This window comes from Oenanthe melanoleuca, chromosome 4 (genome assembly GCF_029582105.1).
Source record: "Oenanthe melanoleuca isolate GR-GAL-2019-014 chromosome 4, OMel1.0, whole genome shotgun sequence".
In the NCBI taxonomy this organism is placed as follows: domain Eukaryota; kingdom Metazoa; phylum Chordata; class Aves; order Passeriformes; family Muscicapidae; genus Oenanthe; species Oenanthe melanoleuca.
Genome location: NC_079337.1, coordinates 30,296,696 through 30,321,387, shown reverse-complemented (window position 1 = coordinate 30,321,387; position 24,692 = coordinate 30,296,696). Strand labels below are relative to the sequence as shown.

Here is a 24,692-nt window from a genome sequence, read left to right as displayed (position 1 = left end):
GTGCTCCCTAAGCAGCTTGTTTTCACACGAAGAGAATGTAGGCATTCTCATACTTCCTATTAGAGCAGGTCTGATTTTTTGTAAGGAATAAAAGTGCTGGTAGACATAGAATGAAGATGCAAGTATCAATTTTTTTAGAACCACTTTACAATAGATATTACCTATTATCATCATCAGGAAAAAAAGACAACCAAAACTGTAAATTTGATGTAAAATGTAACACTTTCAAGCAGTGACAATTTTCTAAACTGATTTATTTCCCTGACTGCCAGGTATGATTATATGTAAATCATTCCACCTAGAGAGACAAAATACTTTTTTAAAGGTATTATTCCACCATACCCACAATTCTGGATATCCTGGTATCACTAAACTTCAGCAGTAAATCCAAGATCCAAAGCTCCTTTGTCAGTCCCAGTAAGAACTTTTGCCTGCCATACAGTTCCTGTAAAGAAGTCCTATTTAAATAAGACTAGGGATTAACCAGAAGGCACCAACTTTCCATTTAATGCAACAGTCATATGTAAAATTCAGAATGGCACATTAGTCTCAAACTCTTTTAACATTCATGTCAGTGCTGTACATTAATTATGCTGCAGCATAAAATACTCCAACATATTTGTTGGTGATCAGAGTTCACTGAATAGATCTTCTGTTTACATTCCATTATAGGCTGGTCCTCCTCCACCTTCAGGTACTACCCAGTTAATGTTCTGACTTGGGTCTTTAATATCACATGTTTTGCAGTGGACACAGTTCTGAGCATTTATCTGCAGCCTTGATCCTTCTCCTGTTTCCAGAGGAACATACTCATAGACTCCTGCAAAGACAAGAAGGGAGCTATTACTTTGCTGAACAGCTTCCCCCTGCATGTATACTGTAGTTACCAGCAAGTGTAATGAGGGAAGTATATTACTAATGTGAATTAATTCCCTTCTAACATGTTTAACAGTAATTTCATCACAAAAGAACTGCTGACAATTTTAAGACCACCAACTGAACCCCCTTCTGTGTGGAAAATTGGGATAGAATGCTTGAAATAAGTAAGAGGCCAGTGGACCCTTCCTGAAGAACACACATTTTTGTTACCTACCTGCTGGACAAAATCTTTGCTCTGGTCCATCGAATACAGCCAGATTCCTGTTCACAGGGACGCTGTCATCTTTGAGAGTTAAATGAGCAGGCTGGTCATGTTCATGGTTTGTACCACTTAAAGCCACAGATGACAGGAGATCAAAACTGATTTTTCCATCAGGCTTTGGGTATTCAATAGGAGTGCAGTCTTTGGCTGGCTTGAGCTGAGCAAAATCTGGTCCTAAATATATTTTAAATAAATTTCAGTATAGAATTTTTGTAATTTGCAGTTACTCAAGAACAATTTAACTTCCCTTGTCATCATAATTAAGTACTTCATGAAAGGTAGCCTTTTTCACGAGAAAAAAATCTATACCAAGTTATACTAAGCAGTGTTTTAATGTCTTAATTTACATTGTGTGGTAACTGACAGTCTGCTGCAATGCTTTATCATCCATTTCTTTTCTCCAGATGTGCACTAGTTGAAATTAAGACCAGAAAAGACTGATATACAAATTTAGAATCTACTTCAGGAGATAATGAAATTACCTGGATGTTTTAATGTCCATGGTTCCATTCCTCTCAGCAGCCAATAAAATATGCCTGTATATATCATTCCTCCATACACACCAAGTACGCTATGGCAGGACGGTCGGATGTTTCTCACCGCATACAGCTCTTTCCAGACCCAGGACTTTTTCAGGTTCTCTTCGTATTCTTGCACATCCAGTCCTAAGGCAGTACATTACTTGTTAGGTACCTACAGTACATCAAGACTATCCTTGAAATAAAAAAATAAATGCTGAATAAAAGCAACTGCTAACAATGCAATAAGCAAAATGAAAATTTCAAAACTGAAAGCTAGGAATATTCTAGACAACATTTCAGCCTCTTGAATCAAGAGACCTGTTTTGTTGGCAGGTATGTACTGCTCCTTTGTGGTCTCTATTAAATGAGCCACAAGCAACATTAAATTGCCTCTAACCTCAGCAAAATATAATCAGACAGGTGGCTACATTGGCACCTCTGAGGGAAAGCAGCTACTCACTCATAGAATTTGAGCGCTGACCAGGACAGTCTACCTGTGATCCAAAGCCAGGTTTGCAATTCTAATGTCAAGTTCAAAAGTTTTTTCCAAAGAAGTTTTGCTACCGAAGTTCCATTCAGTAACTACAGCTATGGCCCAATGGATAATGCCACTGCTAGATAATTTCTTCCTTTGTAATCAGCATATTCATGAGATATAGGCAACATATCTCATATGTATATATATACTGCAAACTTTTGATTGAAACACTTTGATTGTATTCTTTACAAATACTAGAACATTTCACACTTGAGACATCTACCACAGTGTAGTTAAAGTCAAGTAATTATCTTAAAAAATAATATTTCTTCAAATGAAAATTATTTTCCCATCACTATTCTCCATTACTGCTGTATAGGAGTAAATGTTCTAAATAATCAGTTTTAAGCCCTGTCTACATATGAAGCATGCTTCAGTCAGTATTTCCCATAAACCCATTATTCCTGCAAAGATAAGAAAGTGGGCTGTAGTAGTCCAGTGTTGACAAGACTGGAAAACAGCATAGAAAACCCGTCCATAATTAAACTAGAGTGACACACTATTCACCAAAAGTGTTTATAGTTTCAGATGGATTGTAACCATTTTAGCATCTCTAGTTGAAATTTTAATTGTTCAGCACACCTTCTGTGTATGGTGCATTTCAGCTGAATGAAAGCTCATTAGGCCTGAATCTACCAGTACAGAGATTTCTAAAATAATCATAATGTGGCACCTGGGTATAGTGTTTTATCTCCAGAGTTACTGAAATTCTAATTCTCCCTCTCTCTCCAGATTTTATTAACAGATTTAAGGGGGATAACTAAAGCTTAAACAAATCACTACAAGGTGGTCAGGACCAGGCAATTACTACAATGTGCTTGTATTATGTATAAAATAAAATACACGTAGTCTCAAGCTGAGACAACTAAAAAATTAAAAGACAGAAGAAAGGACTGAACAGAAAGAGCATCCTAACAACAGTAAGAGCAAATTTGAAAAATCTCATGCTGTTTTGCTTACATTTAATCTCTTCCTTTTTTTTTTTTTTTTTTTTTTTTTTTTTCTGTTTTGGCAGGCTTTCAGTTATACTTTCTGAATCATAAAGTACTACATTTTATTGTGTTTGTAGGAAGGAAACCATTCTTGTTTGCTTATACAGGAAGCATAAGCTTACTTTTTAGAGCTTCTAGCAGTTGGATCAATACTTATGACTATATGAGCAAATATTAATTTTTCCTTAAATCATTTGACATTATCAATAGTAACTAAACCATAAAATGTACTTCAAACACACTCATTTCATGATTTATTCACATTTCCAACTAATTCATTCAGTCACCTTAATTACTGCTGTTGGTTGGTGGTGGTTCTAATTGAACACAAGGAAATTACAACTCAAAGTACAGTGATCTTACCTATTGTCTTTGATTGGAGATTTTCATTGATTAATTGACTAAAAATGGCTTCTGAAGCCAACATGCCACTTTTCATTGCAGTATGTGTTCCTTTGATCTTGGGAACATTCAAGAGTCCAGGACTGCAACCAATTAGTAATCCACCTGGGAAGGTGAGTTTGGGTATTGACTAAAGAGAAAATAGAAAGAAAGGTAGTTGTTTTGTTCTCGTTTGTGAAAAAGAAAATAACATTCTGGAAATTAAACTGGCATAAGGTTTGAGTGTCTTTCCATTTTCAGACTTGTCATGTGCACTCTCTAAACATACACCAGTTACTCCACTTATGGAATTTGAGCATAGTATGCATATAGGAACACAGACACAGTACTTGTGATGAGTATGAAAGTGACAAAGTGTTTCCTTATATCCTCTCTCCAGCTGCCTTATCTGCAGCAAAATTCCAGCGGTGCCACCCACTGATATGGTTTTCTTCCTTCAACCTCAAGTGAATTCTTTAAAATTAAAAAACCCATTTGTTTCCCTGATTTCCACACAGTAAGTTGTACTCATCTCATCTCACAGTGCTTTTTTCAACAAATCTTTTTTTCTGTAAAACTGCACAATGCTGTCATGCCTGTCACCCTCCTCCTTATTTTAGAAGTTGCTTACAGGCAACAAATGTATGTATTTTGGTGCAAAATCACCATCTTACTCCCATTCTGTAAGCATAATGTCATAGACTATGATCAACTCACAAACCTAAGACATCCAAGATGATTTGCAAATTATCAGGTCAATAGTTTTAATATACTATGTTATACACCTATATAAACTAAGGAATACCTCAACTACCAAGGTGGTTTTAGACAGGGAATAGCTTCAAAATGCAGACTGACTGCAGAACTTTAAGAAGAAAGCTCTGATCAAAGTCTAAGTCACAAATTGCTGAAGGTAAGTTCTGAACATACCCTTTCTCTAAAAATCTTTAGTACTGAGCAGCATGTCTTAATCTAGCATCCTGCTTTTATATGAAAGCAGTAACCTAAATACTAAACAAGTAGTTGAATTTAATGAAAAATGTCCAAAAAGTATATCCCTTGGACTTTAAGATAACTCAAACCAAGAGTTTTTTTCTTCTGCTTGTTCAATTGTTATGTCTTTACTAGTCACCTAGGACTGCTTACTTTTGTATAGTCATATAGCAATCACTAAAATAAGTTATATTACACAGCATTTCTTCTGTGTTTTGTGCAATTTGTGTACATGTAGTGATTAGGTTCACAGGAAAGGCAATTCAGGCTGAAAACACAACTACAATTTACTTTTCTGGGACAAGTTTTAAGCTCGGCTACATAACACTTTTAAAAGGATAAAGTATGTAGGATGTTCTCTCTTTTCACAGGAAACAGCCATTCCATGTTATCTATTAGGATTCAATGGTGCAGGACTGACATAAGCATAGAAAGACTTCTTGACTGACTCTCTGAATTGCATAGAAAGATGGTGATCAAGTGCTTTTCTTCTGCAACCACAGTTTCAAGTAAAAGGAACATAGTGACCCAACATACTACTAAAGAATAAATGAGATTAAAGATGAGTCATGTAACACAGAAGGTAGCACATACTGCAGCTTTGGTAGTAATTCTAATTATTAGTACTATTAGTACTTCGTGCTTGCTTTCACAGTCAGTGGGAAGAAACACATCATGCCCCTAAGATGCAGACACAAAACAAGACAGCTTTAGGGCAGGGGAGACACCTACTCCCTGCAGGGTCTTTCCTGCCAGCAGACAGGAAACCTCATGTTCTTCCTCCCTTTAGCTCAAATCAGGGCTTAAACTTAAATGGGTTGTCAATGATGCCTTGGGTTTTAGCTTTTATATTTTTCAAATTCTCTGCTGCTTAGTGTGTAACTCTGAAACTTCATATTAGGTGTTAGTACGTTCTCTTCACCGGGTAGCTAGACAAAATAATCCCTTCCCAGTTAGAGAATCAAGGGCAACCAGTACCCAAAAAGCAAAAACAACAGTGAGGGAAAGGGGGCAAGCCAGGGGGCTGAGACTTCACAGTCTGGGGCTGTGGTTGGATAATTGACCTGAGTATGTAGGTGAACCAAAACTTATAAATGTGTGAAAACTCATGACCAGGATCCATCTTGGATTTGATTTGGGTGTAGCCCTGGCTGGGCTCTTGCACTGCCCAAAGTGCATCCTTTCAATAAATACCTATTTTATTCCTTTTGCTCTGTCTAGTCTCTGTTTCAGGCCAGCCTTCCATCAGTTCTGGCAACCCAGAACTGGTATAAAGGTTTCTCCCCCTGATATTCATAGCATACATTACTTAACAACTGCAGTATCTTTTTTTTTATCTCTTATCCCTTTTAAAAGTTTTTGATAAAATAGAGAGAAAACAGAGGATGCATGGGAATTTAAGTCCTTTGTTTTGCAATTTTGATAAACAAATGAAATAGTAGCTACAGAGATTAAGTTACTAAACTCTGGTCCTTCAATCCACATATGTTAAAAGACACGTGCACTCTCTCCCCCACTTCACTCTGTGCTAAAGACTGAAAATCATGGTCACAAGGTTATCTACAACAAAAAAGCTGAGGTTGATGGTAACTGCATACACCACTTGATGCAATTCTGTTACCAAAATAAAAAATGAGCTGCAGAATGGCTTACATAAGAAAATATGCCTGGACTACAGTGATACAAATGACTCAAACTGCTACAGTTATTAATCAAAGCAACACATGCAAAAGAAGAGCTAACATTAAAACTCTTCCTAAGTGAATCATCAATAAAGCTTTTTTTTACTAAGCCATGTATTAAAAAAAGTCCTTTAAAAGAGTGACTTCATGATCACCTAGACAAATGTATCTACAGGAAAAAAAAAAAAAAACACCACCAAAAAAAACAACAAAGCAAAACATAGCTTTTATAATAGGAACAATGCAAAGTAAGGACATATTGGTTTAAATCCAGCAAAGATGTCCAATGATGAGGCAGAGATGTGCAAGATCTGTAACTCTACTGTGTAACTTAGCACAATGCCTGTAAGTGACTTAAAAAATACTGTGTTCTTTCAGCTATAGATTTTGAGTATAAGGAGGGTGCAACTAAAGGCACAATCTGTCTAGTTTACCAAGGCCAGAAATTCAATGACTATGTGTGATGGAGAAACCAGTGCACAGGGTGGAAAAAGAAGCCCCTCTTGCATAAAAGTCTAGATTAAAACACCTTGTATTTTGCACTGTATCTGTGAATAATGGAGTAGCAATGGTTTTTGAAATAAGCCAGTAATACAGCTGTGTATGACATATTTCCACTGCAGAATGGACAAAACCAACACTCAGATTGATTAAAAGTTCAGCATGGGTGTAATCAAGAAGTTGCATCCTGAACCCACATGACTCACTGCCAGGAATGCACACCATGGTCAAGCCTAACTCCACATGACTGACATGAGTGATGCTGTGATGAAATTCCCTTGTATTGCAAAAATTGCATGAAGCCACATTTATACTAAGAAGAGGTTCAAAAAGGAAAGGCAAAGTAGTCAGAGGGCAGAGTGGCATGGCCTCACATACAGGCTGCAGATCATGAGCACTCAGGCTAGTTTTAAGATCCAAACTGAAAGGAGCATCTGGAAAATGGATCTGAGAGTACAGAATATACTGCCATACCCTGTTTCAAGATGAGAAGCTAACAGGCTGAAAGTACTTTAAAATTGTTAAATATAAAGTCCAGACCATTTTTTGCAAGTTTTTCCAGGCCTTTCAACTGACCTTAAATCTTGATGAATATATTCAAAATTTTACCTCTTACACTGCTTAACAAAATGATCAAAGTACTCCACATCCTAAGAAAGCAGAAATTCAAAGTTGTGCATGAAAGAAACTCAATGTATTTGTACCTGAAGAAGCAAAGATTTATCTACCAAACTACATTATAATTTCAGCACTACCAGTGACTTAAAGGCCCGAGCACTGAAAAGGAGCTCCTTTTGCTGGAATATATAAGTAATTTGGAAGACCCCACAGGAACAGATCAGTGGTACTACCCTGTCTTCCCAAAGATTCCAGGCAAAACAAAAGACTGTCTGCGTCATCTTTGCTGCTGAACAGACTTGACTGCAATATAAATTCCACTTCACTGGCTGCTCACAGCTTGGACAAACACTCTGCTGGGTAAAAAAACTCCCTGGATGTTTGGGCTCAGAGCATGTTAGTGAATGGAATTACATCCAGTTGGCAGCCAGTCACTAGTGGGGTCCCCCAGGTCTCAGTACTGGGGCCAGACCTAGTTAATATCTTTATCAATAACCTGAACGAAGGGACTGAGTGCACCCTCAGTCAGTTTGCAGGGAGCACAAAGCTGGGTGGGAATACTGATCTGCTGCAGAGGGACCTGGACAGGATGGATCTATGGACCAAGGCCAATTATTTTGACATCCAGAAAGGCAAGCGCTGTGTCCTGTCCTTGGGTTGCAACAGCCCCATGCAGTGCCTTAGGCTTGGGGCAGTAACTGGAGAACTGCCCAGCAAAAGGGACATGGGGAGGTCTGCCAGCTGAACACGAGCCAGAATGTGGCCAGGTGGCCAAGAAGGCCAATGGCATCCTAGCTTGGATCACAAATAGTGTGGCCAGCAGGACCAGGGCAGTGATTATTCCCTTGTACTCAGCACTGGTGAAGCTCTGCCTTGAATTCTTTGTCCAGTTTTGGGCCCCTCACGAGACACTGAAGTGCTGGAGCGTGTCCAGGGAAGGGCAACAGAGCTCAAGAAGGGCCTGGAGCTCAGGTCTTATGAGGAACAGCTGAGGGAGTTGGGGGTGTTCAGCCTGGAGATCTGCCTGGAGTAAAGGAGGCTCAGGGTGACCTTATTGCTCTCTACAACCACCTGAAAGGAGAGTGCACTGAGGTAAGGGTCAGTCTCCTCCTAAGTAACAAGTGACAGGAAGAGAGGAAAGGGGTTCAAGTTGTGCCAGAGGAGGTTTTGATTGGATATTAAGAAAAATATCTTCACAGGAAGGGTTGTCAAGCACAAGCTGCCCAGGGAAGTGGTTGGTTGCCATCCCTGGATAAGACATAGAAGTGTGGCACTTAGGGACATGGTTTAATGGTGGACTTGAAAGTGATGGACTAGTTATTGGACTCAATGATGTAAATGGTCTTTTCTAATCGAAATGTTTCTATGATTCTGCATTTCATTTAGAAGTAAAGTGAATTGTCAGAAGATTTTCAGTACAACAGAGCCTAAGTCTAGCAAATCTCACCTGCCAGTACCCAGCAAGACATAAAGGCTTTTCTGTCCAGCAAAACATTTGGTATAGCATGCAACCCAATGTATAGCACTAAATACATAGATATTGAGAACTCAAAGCTAAAAGCTTTGTGAAAAAAATTACCTGGATACCACCTTCATTTAACGCTCTGGCACCATAGGCAATCCTTGTTCCCCCCTCCAAAGTAGGCTGTACACTAGGATGGTGCTTCCACCTCTGAAATTCCCTAAATGGATTCAAATAGGGATTTTGATAATCTAAACCCACCTTAAAAAAAAAAAGAAAAAGTGCACATTAATAAAAATAAGGTAAGAAATTTCACCAAAAAATTTGAAATTAAAACAATTGCATATTACCACATCAAGTCTTTAAATCTATTTTATACTAAAGCAACCTCAGGATCTTTCTACTTAAACTACTGCCAAAAATACATTCTATAAATGGTACGGCAGAAGCAAATCCAAAAATTTGCTGCTACAAGTCTGCTCTTGTCCCCACCTGAAATACACTGTAACCTCCTTTCAGCTGTCTTTGGTATTAAAAGGAGGAAGCATGATTTAATGGGTGGGAAAAGCAGAAAAACTTGTTTTACATTTGTATTTCATACCTCTGCCCTAAAAAAGCTGAAAAAGGAGGTAAACAATTATTTTTTGATTATATCCTTGTGCTCTCATACTTTAAACAGTTCTTCAAATTGTTTAGTAGTCAGTTATAATTTCCAATTGGGTGAGCCATTGTAACAAAGCACAAGGGAGCAATAACAAAAGCAGAAAATGACTTGGGGTAAAAAAGATTACCAGTGGGCTGGATGTCCAGGATTCTTATGCATTTGAGAATTTCCCCAAATATATACTCTGCATTTCCCATCTTTAAGATACTCTTGAAAAGAATTCTCTTGCTAAATTTTTCTCTTTTGAGAAAGGGATTATTCCTGGTTCCTGTGAGCTTTATTGAAGATAAGTAACAAAATACATCGTGAGTCAGCAGCAATCAAGACTTTGGTATCTGCGGCAGCTCACTGCTTTTAGAGCAGTGCTCGCATCTGCATTGCTGACAAGACAAAATTAATGAACGAGTTTCAAAATCAGGGTAAAATAACCCTACTACAGGAATAATCTCAGACTGAAATAGGTATAAAGTTCAAAGACAAAAAAAGTGATGTGTGTTCACACAGAAGCGGATTTTCTTTCCTCTCTGGAGAGAATATGAACATTACTGTTTACCTACCATTCTCTCTGAGAATCAGAGCTCTCAGCCCTTCTAAAATCAATCAGAATCTGAGTATCTACTGTATGTACTTACTAATTCCAATACTGGAAATTTGTACAGGACAAGTATGTGTGTCTGAGAAAGCTAACAAGTTATTTTTCAATGCTTCTTACAAAACAGTTAGACAAAAATAGTGTTTTTCCACACACTCTATAATCCTTTTGAAATCTAAAAGACAGTGTCAGCTCAGTCCCATGCTGCTGAAAGTCCAATTTGTATGCTTGACTCTTACAACATCTGTGTTGAAGCATGTGCACAGGGTAAATAGTGAATTTTTCATTTTGAACTGTAGGTTTTAAAAAATATTTCCAATCTTTGCTCCTTGCATCCCCTGGCTGCCAGAATGACACCAGACTATGTCTAGTGATCTCACTGCTTCTGATAAAGTGGCAATACGCAGGAAGAAGCTGCCTGCTCAATTCAGAAAGGCAGTTGCTAAGGAGGGCAATGACAACAGGGATGGAGAATGCCAAAAACAAAGTGAAGAGCTCAAAATTAAAGGGACATTGCTTGTAGCACTGCAGTGCTTCCACTTTATATGCTTCTCTCAAAAAGTGGAGTTACAGGTTGACACATGAATTAGGAAATATTGGAATTGCATGAAGTACATGTGATTTAGATTTCATAACTTACAGGAATTTTTTAAGCACAGTTTTGATTAGTCATTTGGTTTTGCCCTTACCAAAATTTGTTTGGTTTACAAAGAAATTATTAATAAGTTTTCTAATTGGTCTCAATAAAAGACACTGGATTAATGACATATTAATATGACAAATTAGCCTTTCCTAGTATGGGCATAAGCACACTTAAGATTGAGAAAGGACTAAACTTGGTATGTTCCCATTCTTGTATTTACATTTTCTCAGTAAAACAGAGAAAATAAACTGCATAAAACGAAGACCAAACAACAAGCATGAATGAAAAAACTAATTTCACTTACCACAAATCCAAGAGCAACTAAAGGCTCGCGCTCATTTAAGTGATAAAGAAAGGATCCTCCATATGTATGTCTGTCTAAAGGCCAACCTACAGTATGTTCCACTCTTCCTGGTTTCCATTTCTTTTCATCAATAGTCCATAACTGAAATGAAGATGATCAAAAAATTACTTAAGACTGCAAAGTAATAGCCTTTCAAAAATATATGAAAAGACAAACACACAATAACATACAAGAGAAATTTAATTTACTCCTATGAGCAATGCAATAATTCATACAGCAAAATACCAATTGTTCAGTATAGCTTTTTGCATTACCATTTAAGATTTTCCTAATACCTCCCTCTTTAAATGCTGTGTATCAGAAAATGTGACTGAGACTCCACTACTACACTCAAAATTTTCATTCAACCACAAGATTCCTAATATTAGTGACTTTGACAGATACTTCTGCCACAGAATGAAATGCTTATGTTGGCTTTTTTTCTTTAAAGTATTTTTTCTTATGATTCTATGAATTGTGAGTTTTTCAAGGTCAGGACAAAGCAATATGCCTGAGCTGATCTAAATATTTTCTGTCAAGCAAATTGTCTCATCTCTGCTGTCTCCTACACATTTCCAGTGCTCCACTGATCCATGATGAACTCAGAGAAGCATTTTCATGTTTTCAGGAGTGAGTCCATTTTCTGCTCATTTCACAAAACATCTTTGCACCATGGAGGTACGTGCTAAGCACAGTCTAATGACAGGAGGGCAGTTGAGCACCATAAGACCAGCTCAAGCATGGAGGGCACATCTACAATAATGTTCCCGTTTAGATTAAAGAGCACGTTTTTTGAGCAGGACTTCTGATTCCTCCCACTTACTGTGCTTTGACTCACATCATAAAGCAGCCATGGAAGGCATAAACTGGATTCCTTCAATGTAAACTAAAAGACAGGGTCCTAAAAGTCCATCTAAAGCATTCCAGTCATGAAAGGGCACTCAGTCTATGGGACTAGATCACAGCTAGTCCAAAGTAAAAATAAACCTGAGGCGTGCATAGTACAGATATCAGCTCATCAGCATCAACTACTTCAGATCCACTCCTACTGGACTGCACCATTTGCTAAAGCAGACACTGTCTCATCTGAAAGCAAGGGAACTCTACAGGAAAACAGTTTCAGTATTAGACACTGTAACTAAGATTATGTCATATTTACAGAGTGGCTATTCTCTACAGAAGTGTAAACTAATCATTTAACAAATATTTTGTAGCTGTAAGCTTATCATGTACTAAAGTAATAAATATGTTATAGTCAAAACTCTGAACATATTCTAAAATAATACAGTGCTTTTTAATGAATGATATTTCCTGAATATAGAATATTTTAAAAAGGAAACCTCATTCCTATCCCAATTTTATATGCCCAATGAAAGGAGGTAAAGGCTCATCCAGGTGCTTCAGAAACCATGACTTATCATCTGAAACAGCTCTCTTCTCTCTCTTTCATTAACATACAGAAAGCCCATAGAAAGTATTTTCTTCCCTTCTCATATGCTAAACCCCTCAAAATTAGGCAGCACAAATCCCTCTCTCATTTAGCACAAGTACAGAAAACAGATTTCACTAATGACTGTAATTTGAAAATATTAACAGAAGATTCACAGGTACCTCTAGTTGTAACAGATACAAGAGAAGCAGCAGCTGAAATGAACAGTCATGACATTCAGGGAGCATCAGCTTCAGAACAGCAAAGATTCTGAAGCCTAAAAGTGTAACTCAAATTCTTTAATTCTTATATCTTACACAAATTAGCTAGAAAGCAAATAGAATCTCCCTTAAAGTTTATGGTATTTCCTTTAATTGTTAAAATTATGCAAGCGATACCTCTTTCAATCCAATGCCATAGCTCTGGGGTTGACAATTCTCCCTTAGATTGTATTTTTTGTACAGCTGTTTTGCTAGATGCCCATGACAACCTTCAGCAAAGATTGTGACTTTAGCATGCAGTTCCAAGCCTCTTTCAAAGGTAGCCTGCAAAAGTACAGCATTTAATCAGCAGTTAGGTCTGTGCAACACCAAACCCACAGTAAAAAATTAGAGAGTAATAAAGTGATTTTACACCACTTGGTAACACAGCTCAGAATCCACAAACCATTGCAAATTATGGTTCTAGTTCAGCTGCCTTTTCCATCTAACCATGACGTACCCCTGGCAAGTTTTGGAAGGGGATTCCAGTAAAGCAGCCCCACAGTGAATCGCTATTTGTCTCTGAAAAAGAGAATCTTTCCAGAGCAGAGGCCACATATCAAATCTGCTCATTCACAAGGTGCAAAAGAACTCTGACAAACAAAGAATCCTTACCTGTAACCTCACATTTTAATTTTTGCTCATGAAGTCACATTACAATAAAATGTGTGTGTGTGTGTGCCCCAACACACATGAGACAGAACTACCATGTCTGAAAAAACCTGAATCACCTCTGCTCCCAAAAGGACCCACTACTTCAGAATAATGACATGACTCCAATCTGGCATGTTAAAACATACAATAAAATCAAACTAAATAAAATACAACTATAAAAAAAATTGTCATTAAAAATTCCAACAATCAGACTGAGCACCAGGTAAGGGGAACTGGCATACTGCTGTATGAGTACATCACCAGCACTCTGGACAAGACTACAGATTATGCTTACAAATATTTTAGAACAAAAAAAGCTTGATTTCAATCAGAAAGTTGAATGTTGAAAAAGACAAACAAAACAGTTTTGGATGAAGCTCTCCAGCAGTACCCTATTAAACCATCTCAAAGTAAGCCAGCACAGGTTCAGAAGAAGCTTATTGCTTTGACTTTAAATTGTCTCTCAGGTGCAATCGGCTCGTAACTTACAAATGAAAATGTTTCCCCTAGTTGAGAATTACATTTAAACAGGAGTCACAGGATTTTGTGAAAGTTTTTGTATTACTGATTGTCAGTGTGAACGTGAATAAATTTTACAAAATACTAAGAGTTACCTCTTGAATATATTGTGTCCACTTTGAAGTGGCTTTATATAAAATAAATTAACTACAACTCCACACTGTAAATATTAGAAATTCATTAATTTCAAACATTTCAGTAATGTAACGGAGTTGTATTTCATAGTGAACAACCTTCTCCAGTATCCACACAAGAATCAATGTGAAACTTTCTGCAATGCATTTTTACCACTGCCATTTCTATTTGGTTGGTGCTGGCAAGGTGAAGGTTATACAAACTACATCTATTTACCTGAGCCTTTATGCACTGGAGGTAGTACCAGCTGACATAACTGACAGCTAAAAAACTTGAGTGATAGTGCAGTTAAAAAAACTGCAGTAGAGGCACACTCATTATGTACATTAAAGAAGTTGAGAGACACATTCTGCCAGAACAAATGGGGGGAAAAAAGAAATCTATGTTTTGAGAATGTTAAGAAACAAACCTAAAATTGTTCCTTCCCATCTTAAAACAAACCCAAACTCTCAATGAAGCTTCATTACAGCAGGAGCTGTACACGTTACTTGTGCCACCTTCTGAACAAAGCCTGCACTGGAAAACGAGAGCGTGTCTGTCCCCTACAGCAGATACACAGTATTACACTGGAAAAAATACATTACTGCTCCACTGGCTATATTCTCTCAAAACAAGAACGAGTCTTTTCTTCTCACTCCCTGCCTAAAATGGGGAAAAATAGCCCACACACTTAATGTGAAAGTGAATACTTCTTTGAAACCCTAGGAAACTAGAACAAAACTTTATAAAAAAAAGAAAGTAAATGTTAAGAAAAAAACTCATGGTTCTAATTGATGTAGTCAAATACATATTATACAGGGAAACAGCACACTTAGGGCAGGTTCTGGATTCCATTGAAAAAAAAAAAATCCAAATCTGACACTCAGGGCACGTAGTCACCTCCTGGATGCAGACACATGTCCAACCAGCCCCAACTAGGTAGACAGACTGTCAGCAAGTGCAGCTGCAGCTGTATATATCAAGGAAACCAAACCAGCCAGAAGCACACTCTCTTACATGTTGCTTGTTACTAGATGGACTAAAGCTTTCTATTTCATTATTGGATGTTTTTTTCCAGGAGTTCCTGGAGTTCTTTCCCTTGTTTCTAGATTTCACATATGCCAAAACACCCTTACATAATCTCCTTCATGACAACTTTTCTGGAAAGGCTTTTTCTACTAATCTCAGAAAAATTTTACAATGTTCCGAGACCAGAACTTTCACAGGTAATCATCAAATTAAATGCAGATGAAGGACAGGTACTGAATTTCACAACTTTTCTTATGCTGCAGCAAGACTACTGATGGCAATAGAAGCACATGTATCACATTTTCCATAATTAGACCCCTTGGTATGGGGAAGACAGATACTTACTTTAGGTGCTCCATCCTTCTGAATGCCTACATCATTAGTAGCTATCCCTTTTACGCTACCATCTTCATGAAAAAGTACCTGGAAATATTTAAACAAACCAACAAAAACATTGTAATGAAACTGTACTTTGAATCTATTCATTAAAAGTTCTAAAGCAGAACTTCTATGCACTATGACTTTAATGGTGAAACATGAAGATTATGTATTTATTCACATACTGTATGACACACTTGCACTTTACTGGATCTGAGCCGGGGAATTTAGACAGAGAAACACAGTTTTCACAATACATATCAGTTAAAAGGAATGTGGCACACGTACAAATCATCATGATTGCACTGAAGGAGGTTCCAAAGCCATTTTTCATAAACACACACAGATGTCATTAGTACCTCAGCTGCTGCATAGCCTGGATATATCTCAACACCCAAAGCTTCTGCTTGTTCACCTAGCCAACTCACAAGGTGGCCCAGACGTACTATGTAATTTCCATGATTAGCCATTGGAAGTCCTAGGCAAAAAAAGACACACACACATAAAACATCAGACACTAAGCAAAATAACCAAAGCTGTATACAGCAGATGTCACATTTACAGCTACGATCTTCAAGGTAATCCCATGAGTTATCAGAGCCATCACCTATGCAGTGTGTGTCACTGTAACCTATTATATTCTACATACACTTGCTGCATTACACTAAATCAAACTTGTTTTGATTCATGGAGAAGTTAAAAAAGACATAGAGGAAGCTGACTCTCTTCTCCCTCACTAAACTTTACCTGGAAGAATTGGCACTGGAATTCTAGATGTCTCTGTTAAAATTCCAAACTTGTCTTCAGTTACAGGAGTATTAAGTGGAGCCTACAAAAAATAAAATATGAAGAAGTAGAGAATTATATTTTATTAGCCAATGCAACAGAAACAACAAAATTTAACAATCAAACTGGCAAGTACAGGTTTAGTATAGCACTTCTGTAAGAAGGTATCACAAGAGAGAAGATAAAGTACTTTATGAGGCAGCCATCAGGCAAGAATCAACACAACTACTGAGGTTAAAAAAAATGGCTTTGCAAATAACATCTATTGTACACAGGCTCGTACCACATCAATATTCTAGACCTTTGTAAAGAAGGCAGCTCAACTAGCAGATTTATCACCATAAGACAGAGCTGACGGCTGACTTCTTGCAGCTCTCAGGTGATAGGCAGCTGGCTGTTCTGGGATCTCCTTCCTAAAATCATCTTAGGCCTTTGCTACACCACAGTGTCTGCACAGAAGTCAGTGTACTCCATGGAGAGCTATTGTATACATCCAGCAAATCCATCATTGGTAAGATGCCTAACATCTTCCTGCAGGTATACAGGAGCTGGATTTTGCACAAAGGCAGCAACTGCAGGGCATCCCAGGCCACACCAGACATATTGAGTATATGCAGTAGGACACAGAAGCAAAATAGGAGCAAAGGCCACAGCATATCTGTGTTGACAGAAAACTTTTACACTTGTTGAACTACAGGAAATTACTAAAAAGAAGGTACCCATTTTTGTTTTGTTCCATCGATATATTTTAAAATGGTGCTAATTACTAACGGTTTCAGGTATTAACTCATACCAGAATGAGTTAGGTAAGAAGTTCATGACAGTCTAGTAAAACTTTGGTGTTTACATGTTCATACATACCCCTCGCTCTTTCCAGTCTGGAAAGAGTTCTTCTAAGGACCTTGGCTCGATACAAGCACCGGACAATGTATGTGCACCAATCTGAGAAGCCTTTTCCACCAGGCAAACACGCACTTCTTTGCTGTGCTCAGCAGCCAACTGCTTGAGTCGAATAGCTGCAGAAAGGCCTGCAGGGCCTGCTCCAACAATAACAACATCAGCTTCCTCTGCAAATCTTTCCATGTTTACCCCTTCAATAGAAAAAATGGTAATAACATAAGCCAATCTCCAATTTCTTTCAACCTCACTCTCACTAAACCTAAGCCCTCATGGTAAGAGCAACTGAAATAACCAAGCAGTTACATACTGAACAGAACTAAATCTTGTGATAATCACTAAACCAAAAGCTGCTTGCATATTTTCTGTATGAAAACAAGCATAAAGTTTCTTCTGATATTATTTTATAGCACTAAAGACACTCATTGTGAGATAGCAAGCAAAAATTCCATTTGAAATATTAGTACTGTATTTAAGCATGGAGAATTCACATAAAGAGAAAAACACAGCAACACATTTTAGTGTCTTTAAAACTCAGCAATGACAATAATGATAAAGCAGCTTTTACAGAATGCAATGTGTTTACCTTCCCACCGTTTGTCTTTGTCCCGAGGATGAATTGTGTAATGTGTAGTTATGCGAGGCACAGAGGCAGTAGAGGCACATCGTGAGACACGCGGTGATAGAAGGCAATCTTTCTTTATCAACTTTATTGCATGAAAGCACTGACGTGCTGCAAAAAACAGAAATGACTTTGTCAAATCAGCAGTTTTCCAAATTTTTCAAAATTTCAGAGACTCAAGTAATACAACAAATATGACAGCTTCCCCCTCCCAAAGTCTACCAGGTGATATGAAGATGAGGAAAAATAACCACAGATTTTTAAATTTTCACGTTAGGAGGATGCTGTGTAATTTTTATCAGGAAAAAAAAAAAAAAGAAGCTTCCCCTTTAAGCATTCTTTACTCAGTACACAGGCCAGCCATGCACAGCTGACATAGAATAATACATATATATGCAGGTGAAACACATTTTAAGGTCTGATTTAATTTTCAACTTCAAAAGGTTTATTTCAGACTACAGTAAAAGTGACGAAACAATGGTAGAAACAGGACATGCAAGCTGAGCTATGACATCTCAACAGATGTTGAGACACACAACTTGGGCTACTAATACAAGACAGTTTGTCTAAAGCACATGGTGTGGTCTAGAGACTGGAACCCAAGTGTGCTTAGCCAAAGCTAGAACAGTAGATACAAATAACCTTTACCTTTGCTGCAGATACAGTAATTGTTGCGAGAACACATCAGAATTTCTTTGTAAGCAAAGGGATGAAAAATAAAGTTTCAAATTATCAAACTAGGACTCTTTTCAGAGGGCTATTACGTGTCATCATTTTCCTCTTTTAAAAACAAATAATAAATGCGTGTGATTTACAATAAAAAATCCTAGTATGGTTAGTATGAAAAATAGTCATAGTTGAAAGGTCTGTGAATTAATGTACCTTGACTAATAATTTTCCTTGATTAAAAAATTCTCTATCTTCAGGGATGAAAAGAAGAATACCATATTTAAAGCGGAGTATTTCTGTAAAACTACATAAATAACCAGCATGCTATGACTGAAATGTTTAGTTGAGAATGGCAATTGCCAAGGCCAGCACAAGCATCATGTGTCATAACCTTGCCTGGTGACACTTAGGATAGAGGTGTCTATATGCAAGGTAACAAGTATTATCCACATTGGTTCCTTAACAGGAATTCTATACCTAACTAACATAACATAAAAGCTATTATGATACCATCTCATGATTCTTAGTTATCCTTTGCCTGCAACCAGAGAAGATCTGAGAACAAGTTGATAACAACTACATCCATACGTACCTATTATGAAACTTTAACTTAACCTTCAGAATTTTTTTTTTTTAAATTTTGCCATAACTGATGATACTAAGACTCACACAGTATATTAAAAAAAAAAAAAAAAAAAATCAATTATTTTGCCAGATGCAAAAGAAGCGAAATTCTGCTTTGAACACGTCTGATAATAACAGAGGTGGGTGCAAGCGCTGGACAGGCAGATTCTTCCCCAGCGAGCGCACAGTGCCTGGGCCACGACACTGTGGAGAGCTCACGGACTCGGAAAGCGATGGGAAATGCCTACGCGAGCCAGGCAATCCCCAAGGACAAACTTTGCGGCAGCTCTTAAGTAACAGCTGTCGGGATGCCGTCCCCACAACTGCTTCCCAAGTAAGGGCACTCGTTCCACGGCTTTATTTCACCCCTTAAAGCAGGTGACACCCAGCGTCGCCCAAAACACCCGCCCATCTTTCTGCGCACCCCGCTGCAGGTGGACAAGCCTGTCAGTACCACAGAGCCGGGGCGCGGGCAGCGCTCCCGCACAGCGCTGCTCTCCCGCCTTCGGGCGCACAGCGGCAGCGGGCAGGGGCACCCACAGGGTCTGCCCGCCGGCCCCGTTCCGGTCCCGCGTCCGCCCGGACAGCGGCACGACCCAGCCGCGACCTTTGCTCCGCCTTGGCGCCGGGCCAGCCGCCGAACCCACACGCCGCGCCGAGTGGCCGCCCCAGCCCAGCGCGGGCCAGCCCAGCCCAGCCCGCTCCGCGGCCCCAGGCCCGGGCCCTCCAGGCGGGCCCGGCGCTTTACCTCGGCCGGCGGACGGGCAGCAGTAGAGCAGCATCGCAGCAGCCCCCGGGCACTCTCCGCTTCCCGCAATCGCCCTGCGCACACCCCGCCGGCCTCGGCCTTTGCCGCGCCTGCGCGCCCGGCCGCGCTCGGGCCCGCCTCGTCCCGTCCCGGCGGCAGGACTACAGCTCCCAGAATGCCCTTGGGGGCGGTGGGTGCGGCAGCCGTCAACCCATCCACGGCCCGGGCGGCGCTCGGCGGGAGCGGGGTTGGGCGTGCTGTGGGCGGCGCTCCCGGCGCGGGAGAGCCGAGCGGGACATGGCCGAGGCGGAGCCGCTGCCGCCCGAGGGACCACCCGGCTTCCAGCCCCGCAGGGTCTGCGGCGGGAGCGACGGGTCGGGGCCGCCGGAGCTGCCCGGCGGCGACAGGCGGGAGCTGCTGCAGGAGGTGGAGATGCAAATCGGCGACGTGAGTGCGGCGCGCTGCCCTCGGGCGGCTCTGGGGCCCCTCGGGGACGGTGCCGGGCGCCGGCGACCCCCAACCTCTCTGCCGTCCCTCCAGGCCGCCTTCTCCCTGGCGAAGATCCTGGAGGCGACGTCGGCCGTGTCGGCCCAGGTGGAGGAGCTGGCCACCAAGTGCTCGGAGAACGCGCGGTTCCTCAGGACGTGGCGGGACCTGCTGAGGGAGGGCTACGAGTCCCTGAAGCCCAGCGGCTGACGCTGGCCCTGCCCCCGAGCCGCGCTCGGCCCGGGCTGCGGCGGGGCTCTCTTCCACCGCCTCCTTCACCGAGCTCACGTGGAGCTCTGTTTTCCCACAGAGCTCTTTCACAAATACTTGAGGGCTCTCATATGGATTTTTATGTTAGTCTGCCGAACAGAAAAGCTTTGTTTAGGGAATCAGTTTTGACTTTTAGGTTCTTCGTAGACGCTCAAGCGATCTCAGTACTCTCTTTTTTGTTTTCTCTCTTTCGTGCTAACGAGGTATATTCAAAGTTAGTATGTGTGCTACATTCAGAACTCATTACTGGTAGGGAAGTGGTGTCCTACAAGGAGGAATTGTCAGCCCTCCTTTTTAAGAGCTGTCAACAGCAGAAACGCTGCCAAAACCAGAGAAACTTGAAATAACTTCAGTTTTTTGTTACGTACACTTTTGCTTCACGTTGAGTATGGGATAATGTGGCAAGCTGTGGCTTATTTATGAGTTGTAGAAAAATCCTATATCCCAAACCTTACTATTTTTAGCAATTTTTAGTCTTCTGCAAAGCTGCAGATTATTTTTTGCAAGATGTTTTATTGCTGCAAACAATTTTACCCTACCTTTTGTTGTAATAAAGTGCCTTATGAGGGACCATATATTTCTGCAGGGTAGAAGTTTACCAGCATTGTTTACTGACAGGATGGATTATTTTCAATTGTAAGTAAAAGCTTCCATTAGTTAGAAAGAATCTGTGACATATTCTCCCATGGCTGGGGAAGCACTTCAGAGCTTTTTCAGTATTTGTTTCTATTTTTTATTTTTGCCTTAAGCAGTGATTAGTTTGATAGTCTAGAGCTTACAGTTAATAGAACCTTTTGGTCTGAAAGATGGCTAGTCTGCAGTAAATAGCTGTCCTGACACTCCTGTACCTTTACCAGGCACTGTTATGCTGAGATTTAATGGCAGACTGCTGGAGACCATGACTCTGCCAAGACTTCTTAGCAGGCCTTATTTTTACTTACAGGAGTTTGAGAAAGACCCACTGTAGTTTGCTTATCAAATCAATAAAGATGTTGCAAACATTCTGAAGTATTGGCTATTACTGTGCTACTGATAGAAACAAAGGTGACAGTGAATGTAAACATAATCAGCTGTGGTGAAAAACAAGTAATGGCAAGGTCAGGGATCCTTGCATATCTCACCAAAGGCAGTTACAGTCCTTGAGAGGACTTGGCCCCTCAGAGTGAGGAAGTTCTGTTGAATCTGTCTAATTGTCCTAGTTAAAGGCAGTCCACGTGGCAGCATTTTGCTTAGGTGTTTTTAACCCCCACAACCCGAAATGTTGCAAAACAGCTTAGAAAAAAAGTTTTGTTCAGCAGATATTATTTTATTTCAGTAGAACATACAGTGGTGGAAACAAGATGCTTAACAATCTTCAGTTTCAAGATAATCCAAAGTTCTGTAAACAGTTGAAGTGTGAGTCACACTTTTTCAAAATTCTACTTCTTATACTGTTAAGAAGTTAAATGCAAACATTGGAAGTATCTTTTAATTTAATTTTAAATAGTTTCAAATCAATGCAAAAAAAAGCTTTTTTTTTTACCTTTTTGGGCTTCTAGGCCATCAGACTGAATACGGTACTGAAAGAAGAAGGGAAGTTGTAATAATTCATAATAGAAAAGATTCTCTTCAGTAAGAATGTGTGAAGGAACTGCCTCTAGGGGATTATTTCAGATGGGATATTTTTTATTTCGCTCTTGTAATTCTGGGAAGTAAAATAATGCTTCAAAAAGTGCTGAATGGCTGTGGTCTTTAAATTACTTTAACTATAATGCATCCAGTCATGTACAAAGTGATTAAAATGTAGATATCATGACACCTATAATACTGATAATTTTCTATTTGACCATCTCCCTTGTACATAGAGACACACCTTAAGACTGGAATTTGTTGAAGTCTGCAAACTGTGGTGAGCTACTTTTGGTAGCCTGTCAAGAAAAGTGAGGAAAAGAGCAGCAGCAAAATGCTAGGATACTCAGTCCAGTCTTTTCAGTGTAAGAAGGGGGAAACTGCCACCAGTTAAAGCTGGGAGAGATTCACTTGGGAAAAAATAAAACCAAAAAACAAAACAAATCTCTCCTTTTTATTTTTTTTCTTCACCACAGTTCTGGTTCTGCCTGAATTAGAATCTTAAAGATCATCCAGTCCCAGCCTCTCCCTTCCATGGGCAGGGACACCTCCCAGTAGACCAGACTGATCAAGGCCTTGTCCAACCTGGCGACTCTATTAGAACTATCATTACAATTTCACTATTGCCTGTACATGAGTGAAATAGTCTGTACATTTGTAAAAGGAATATAATTTTCACTTGTCTGCCTTTGACAAATATAGTTAACTGACCTAATTATGAAATTTAAATGTTTTTCTTACTGCTATTGCTCCTTAAAGCTTTTTGAGAGATGATGCAGCCTAAATAGAGCCAGTGAGAAACTTTGAGGAGAAAATACATTTCTTAATGAAGAAACCAAATAACTCTTAAAAAATCAGCTGGTGAAATGTGAACTTAAAAAAAAGAAAAAAGAAAATGCATGCACACACACACACACACACACACACACACACACTTCTCCATAAATAGATGATTTTGAAACAATCTGCTTTCAGGGAGAGATGTTTCAAATGACAATTCATTTTTTTCCTCACACCCTTGGCTTCTGGAAGAAAAAAATCCCCAAACAACTGATTTCTCATTCTGATCTAGGATGAACTGTCAAGATGTCAGGTACTGCTGTGAGATGGTAAAATGCCAGTTCTACCTGCAAGCAGACACATGGCTCCCTCTTCTTCCCGCAGTGGTTCACATGAGCCCTGATGTCACACCTCCCTCATGTTCCTCATGGCTGTAAAGCAGCAAGCCCACGGATGTGAAGCTAGCAGTGCTGATGTCACCGTGAGGATTCAGAATGTAATTACGTGTATGAATTTAGTCTTGTTGACTGTGTAGTCACTGAAGCATCAGAAGAGTCTGTACACAGCACAGGCTTCGTAGCCTTTGGCGTGATTTCATGCATTGGCCACATCTCAACCCAAATGAATGATGGACCGTACGGTTTCTGGCTGCCTTTACCTCTTTTGGATCTTCTTTGTCTGTAGTTGTACCAAACCTGATGAATCATTTCTTTGAAAGGTCGTGTAGTCAAAGTGTAGAGAAGAGGATTTAAAGCACTATTTATTGGCAGTATGAAAATCACCACCCAAGAAGTTATGGTACCTTAGGGAAGGAAAAAGAAAGGCAGCTGTAATGTGCATTCCAGTATTTGCATTCTTTAATCAGCATAAGCACTTGGTGCCAGTGCAGCACAGCACTGTTGAGAGGGAGAGGTCATATGCTCTTAGGCTGAGCTCCTGGCACAACAGGTGCTTTTCTTTTTCTTCTTTCTGTTACTCTTGCACTGCCTCTTATCTCCCTCTGTTTCCAGTATTCCCTGCAAAAGCTGATGTTTATTATTCTCCCTGTAGTTCCATTTATCCCTTTTTCTATGCCATAGCTTCCTTACTATTTGTCCTGACAGACTTGTTCTGGCTGAGCCCCTTTTTTTTGCCCCAAAACCTTTTGTCTCTGCTTTGCTCCTTATCTCTTCCTGTGATCTCCGATCCCCATCTTCTTCCCAGGACTAATGGCATACAGTCCTGATGATGCCCCTAATGTTCTGTCCTCCTGAAAACTATCCTCTATTCCCCATATCCCCTCAGAGCCTGGTTTTCTCTTCTGCACCAGGACTTCTCCATTCCTTACCCTGAAAAAGAACATTGTATACATCCTCCTAATTTCCTTACTTTCCTGTTGGTAAGAGTTTCTGTGTTCATTGTCTGCCTATGTCAGTCTGTTAATTTTTACAGCATCCATTTCTCATCCTTTACTGTTTGGGAGATAAGTTACCTGAGGGGCAGGTGGAGAACAGACAGGACTAAAGTGCTGAAAGATGTCAGTGAGTGCCCTCCGTTGCAGTGTTTGATTTATGAAACTGTTACAGAACTGCCCCAAGAGGCACAAAACACTTAATTGGCTCACTACTTCAGGGACACCCCTCCATGCCCCTCTCCAGTTTTACAACTTTGTCGCAATATCGAGACAGTCCTGTTGATGCCCATCACATTGGCTATTTTTAATCAAGCAGGTGCTTAGTTCTAAATCTGTCCCAACGTATCAGTGACAA

The 24,692-nt window shown here is 39.8% G+C and overlaps 3 protein-coding genes across 4 annotated transcripts in view; 1 reads left to right on the top strand and 2 right to left on the bottom strand.

Annotated features, from left to right (window-relative positions):
* Positions 1-111: 111 nt before the first annotated feature.
* On the bottom strand, positions 112-19,967 carry ETFDH (electron transfer flavoprotein dehydrogenase). The gene is made up of 13 exons (XM_056490294.1): positions 19,801-19,967; positions 17,724-17,870; positions 17,102-17,331; positions 16,202-16,283; positions 15,814-15,932; positions 15,422-15,499; positions 12,899-13,045; positions 11,033-11,173; positions 8,947-9,090; positions 3,556-3,724; positions 1,624-1,806; positions 1,094-1,315; positions 112-820 (listed from the first exon to the last, which is right to left on the bottom strand). The coding sequence occupies exons 1-13, from the start codon at positions 19,832-19,834 to the stop codon at positions 657-659; spliced, it is 1,860 nt and encodes a 619-aa protein (XP_056346269.1). The 5' UTR covers positions 19,835-19,967; the 3' UTR covers positions 112-656.
* Positions 19,968-19,999: 32 nt separating this feature from the next.
* C4H4orf46 (chromosome 4 C4orf46 homolog) lies at positions 20,000-21,564 on the top strand. Its single transcript, XM_056490296.1, has 2 exons — positions 20,000-20,247; positions 20,341-21,564. Exons 1-2 carry the CDS (start codon positions 20,098-20,100, stop codon positions 20,494-20,496), a joined length of 306 nt encoding a protein of 101 aa, XP_056346271.1. The 5' UTR covers positions 20,000-20,097; the 3' UTR covers positions 20,497-21,564.
* Positions 21,565-21,839: 275 nt separating this feature from the next.
* The window catches only part of RXFP1 (relaxin family peptide receptor 1), a 46,276-nt gene continuing 43,423 nt past the window's right edge, over positions 21,840-24,692 (bottom strand). For both annotated transcript variants that reach the window (XM_056490292.1, XM_056490293.1), the window contains exon 18: positions 21,840-23,746. In XM_056490292.1, the coding sequence (XP_056346267.1) occupies positions 23,445-23,746 (302 nt within the window). In that variant the 3' untranslated portion in view covers positions 21,840-23,444. The remainder of the gene's footprint in view (positions 23,747-24,692) is intronic.

What these genes read in the sequence shown, in the direction of transcription:
- ETFDH (XM_056490294.1), bottom strand. Translation starts at nt 19,834, where the DNA reads ATGCTGCTCTACTGCTGCCCGTCCGCCGGCCGAG. An exon ending in CTGCCCGTCCGCCGGCCGAG is followed by an intron (nt 17,871 to 19,800) that starts GTAAAGCGCCGG and finishes TGTTTTTTGCAG; the next exon opens with CACGTCAGTGCTTTCATGCA. An exon ending in GCAAAGATTTTGTCCAGCAG is followed by an intron (nt 821 to 1,093) that starts GTAGGTAACAAA and finishes TTGTCTTTGCAG; the next exon opens with GAGTCTATGAGTATGTTCCT.
- C4H4orf46 (XM_056490296.1), top strand. Translation starts at nt 20,098, where the DNA reads ATGGCCGAGGCGGAGCCGCTGCCGCCCGAGGGACCACCCGGCTTCCAG. An exon ending in TGGAGATGCAAATCGGCGAC is followed by an intron (nt 20,248 to 20,340) that starts GTGAGTGCGGCG and finishes CCGTCCCTCCAG; the next exon opens with GCCGCCTTCTCCCTGGCGAA.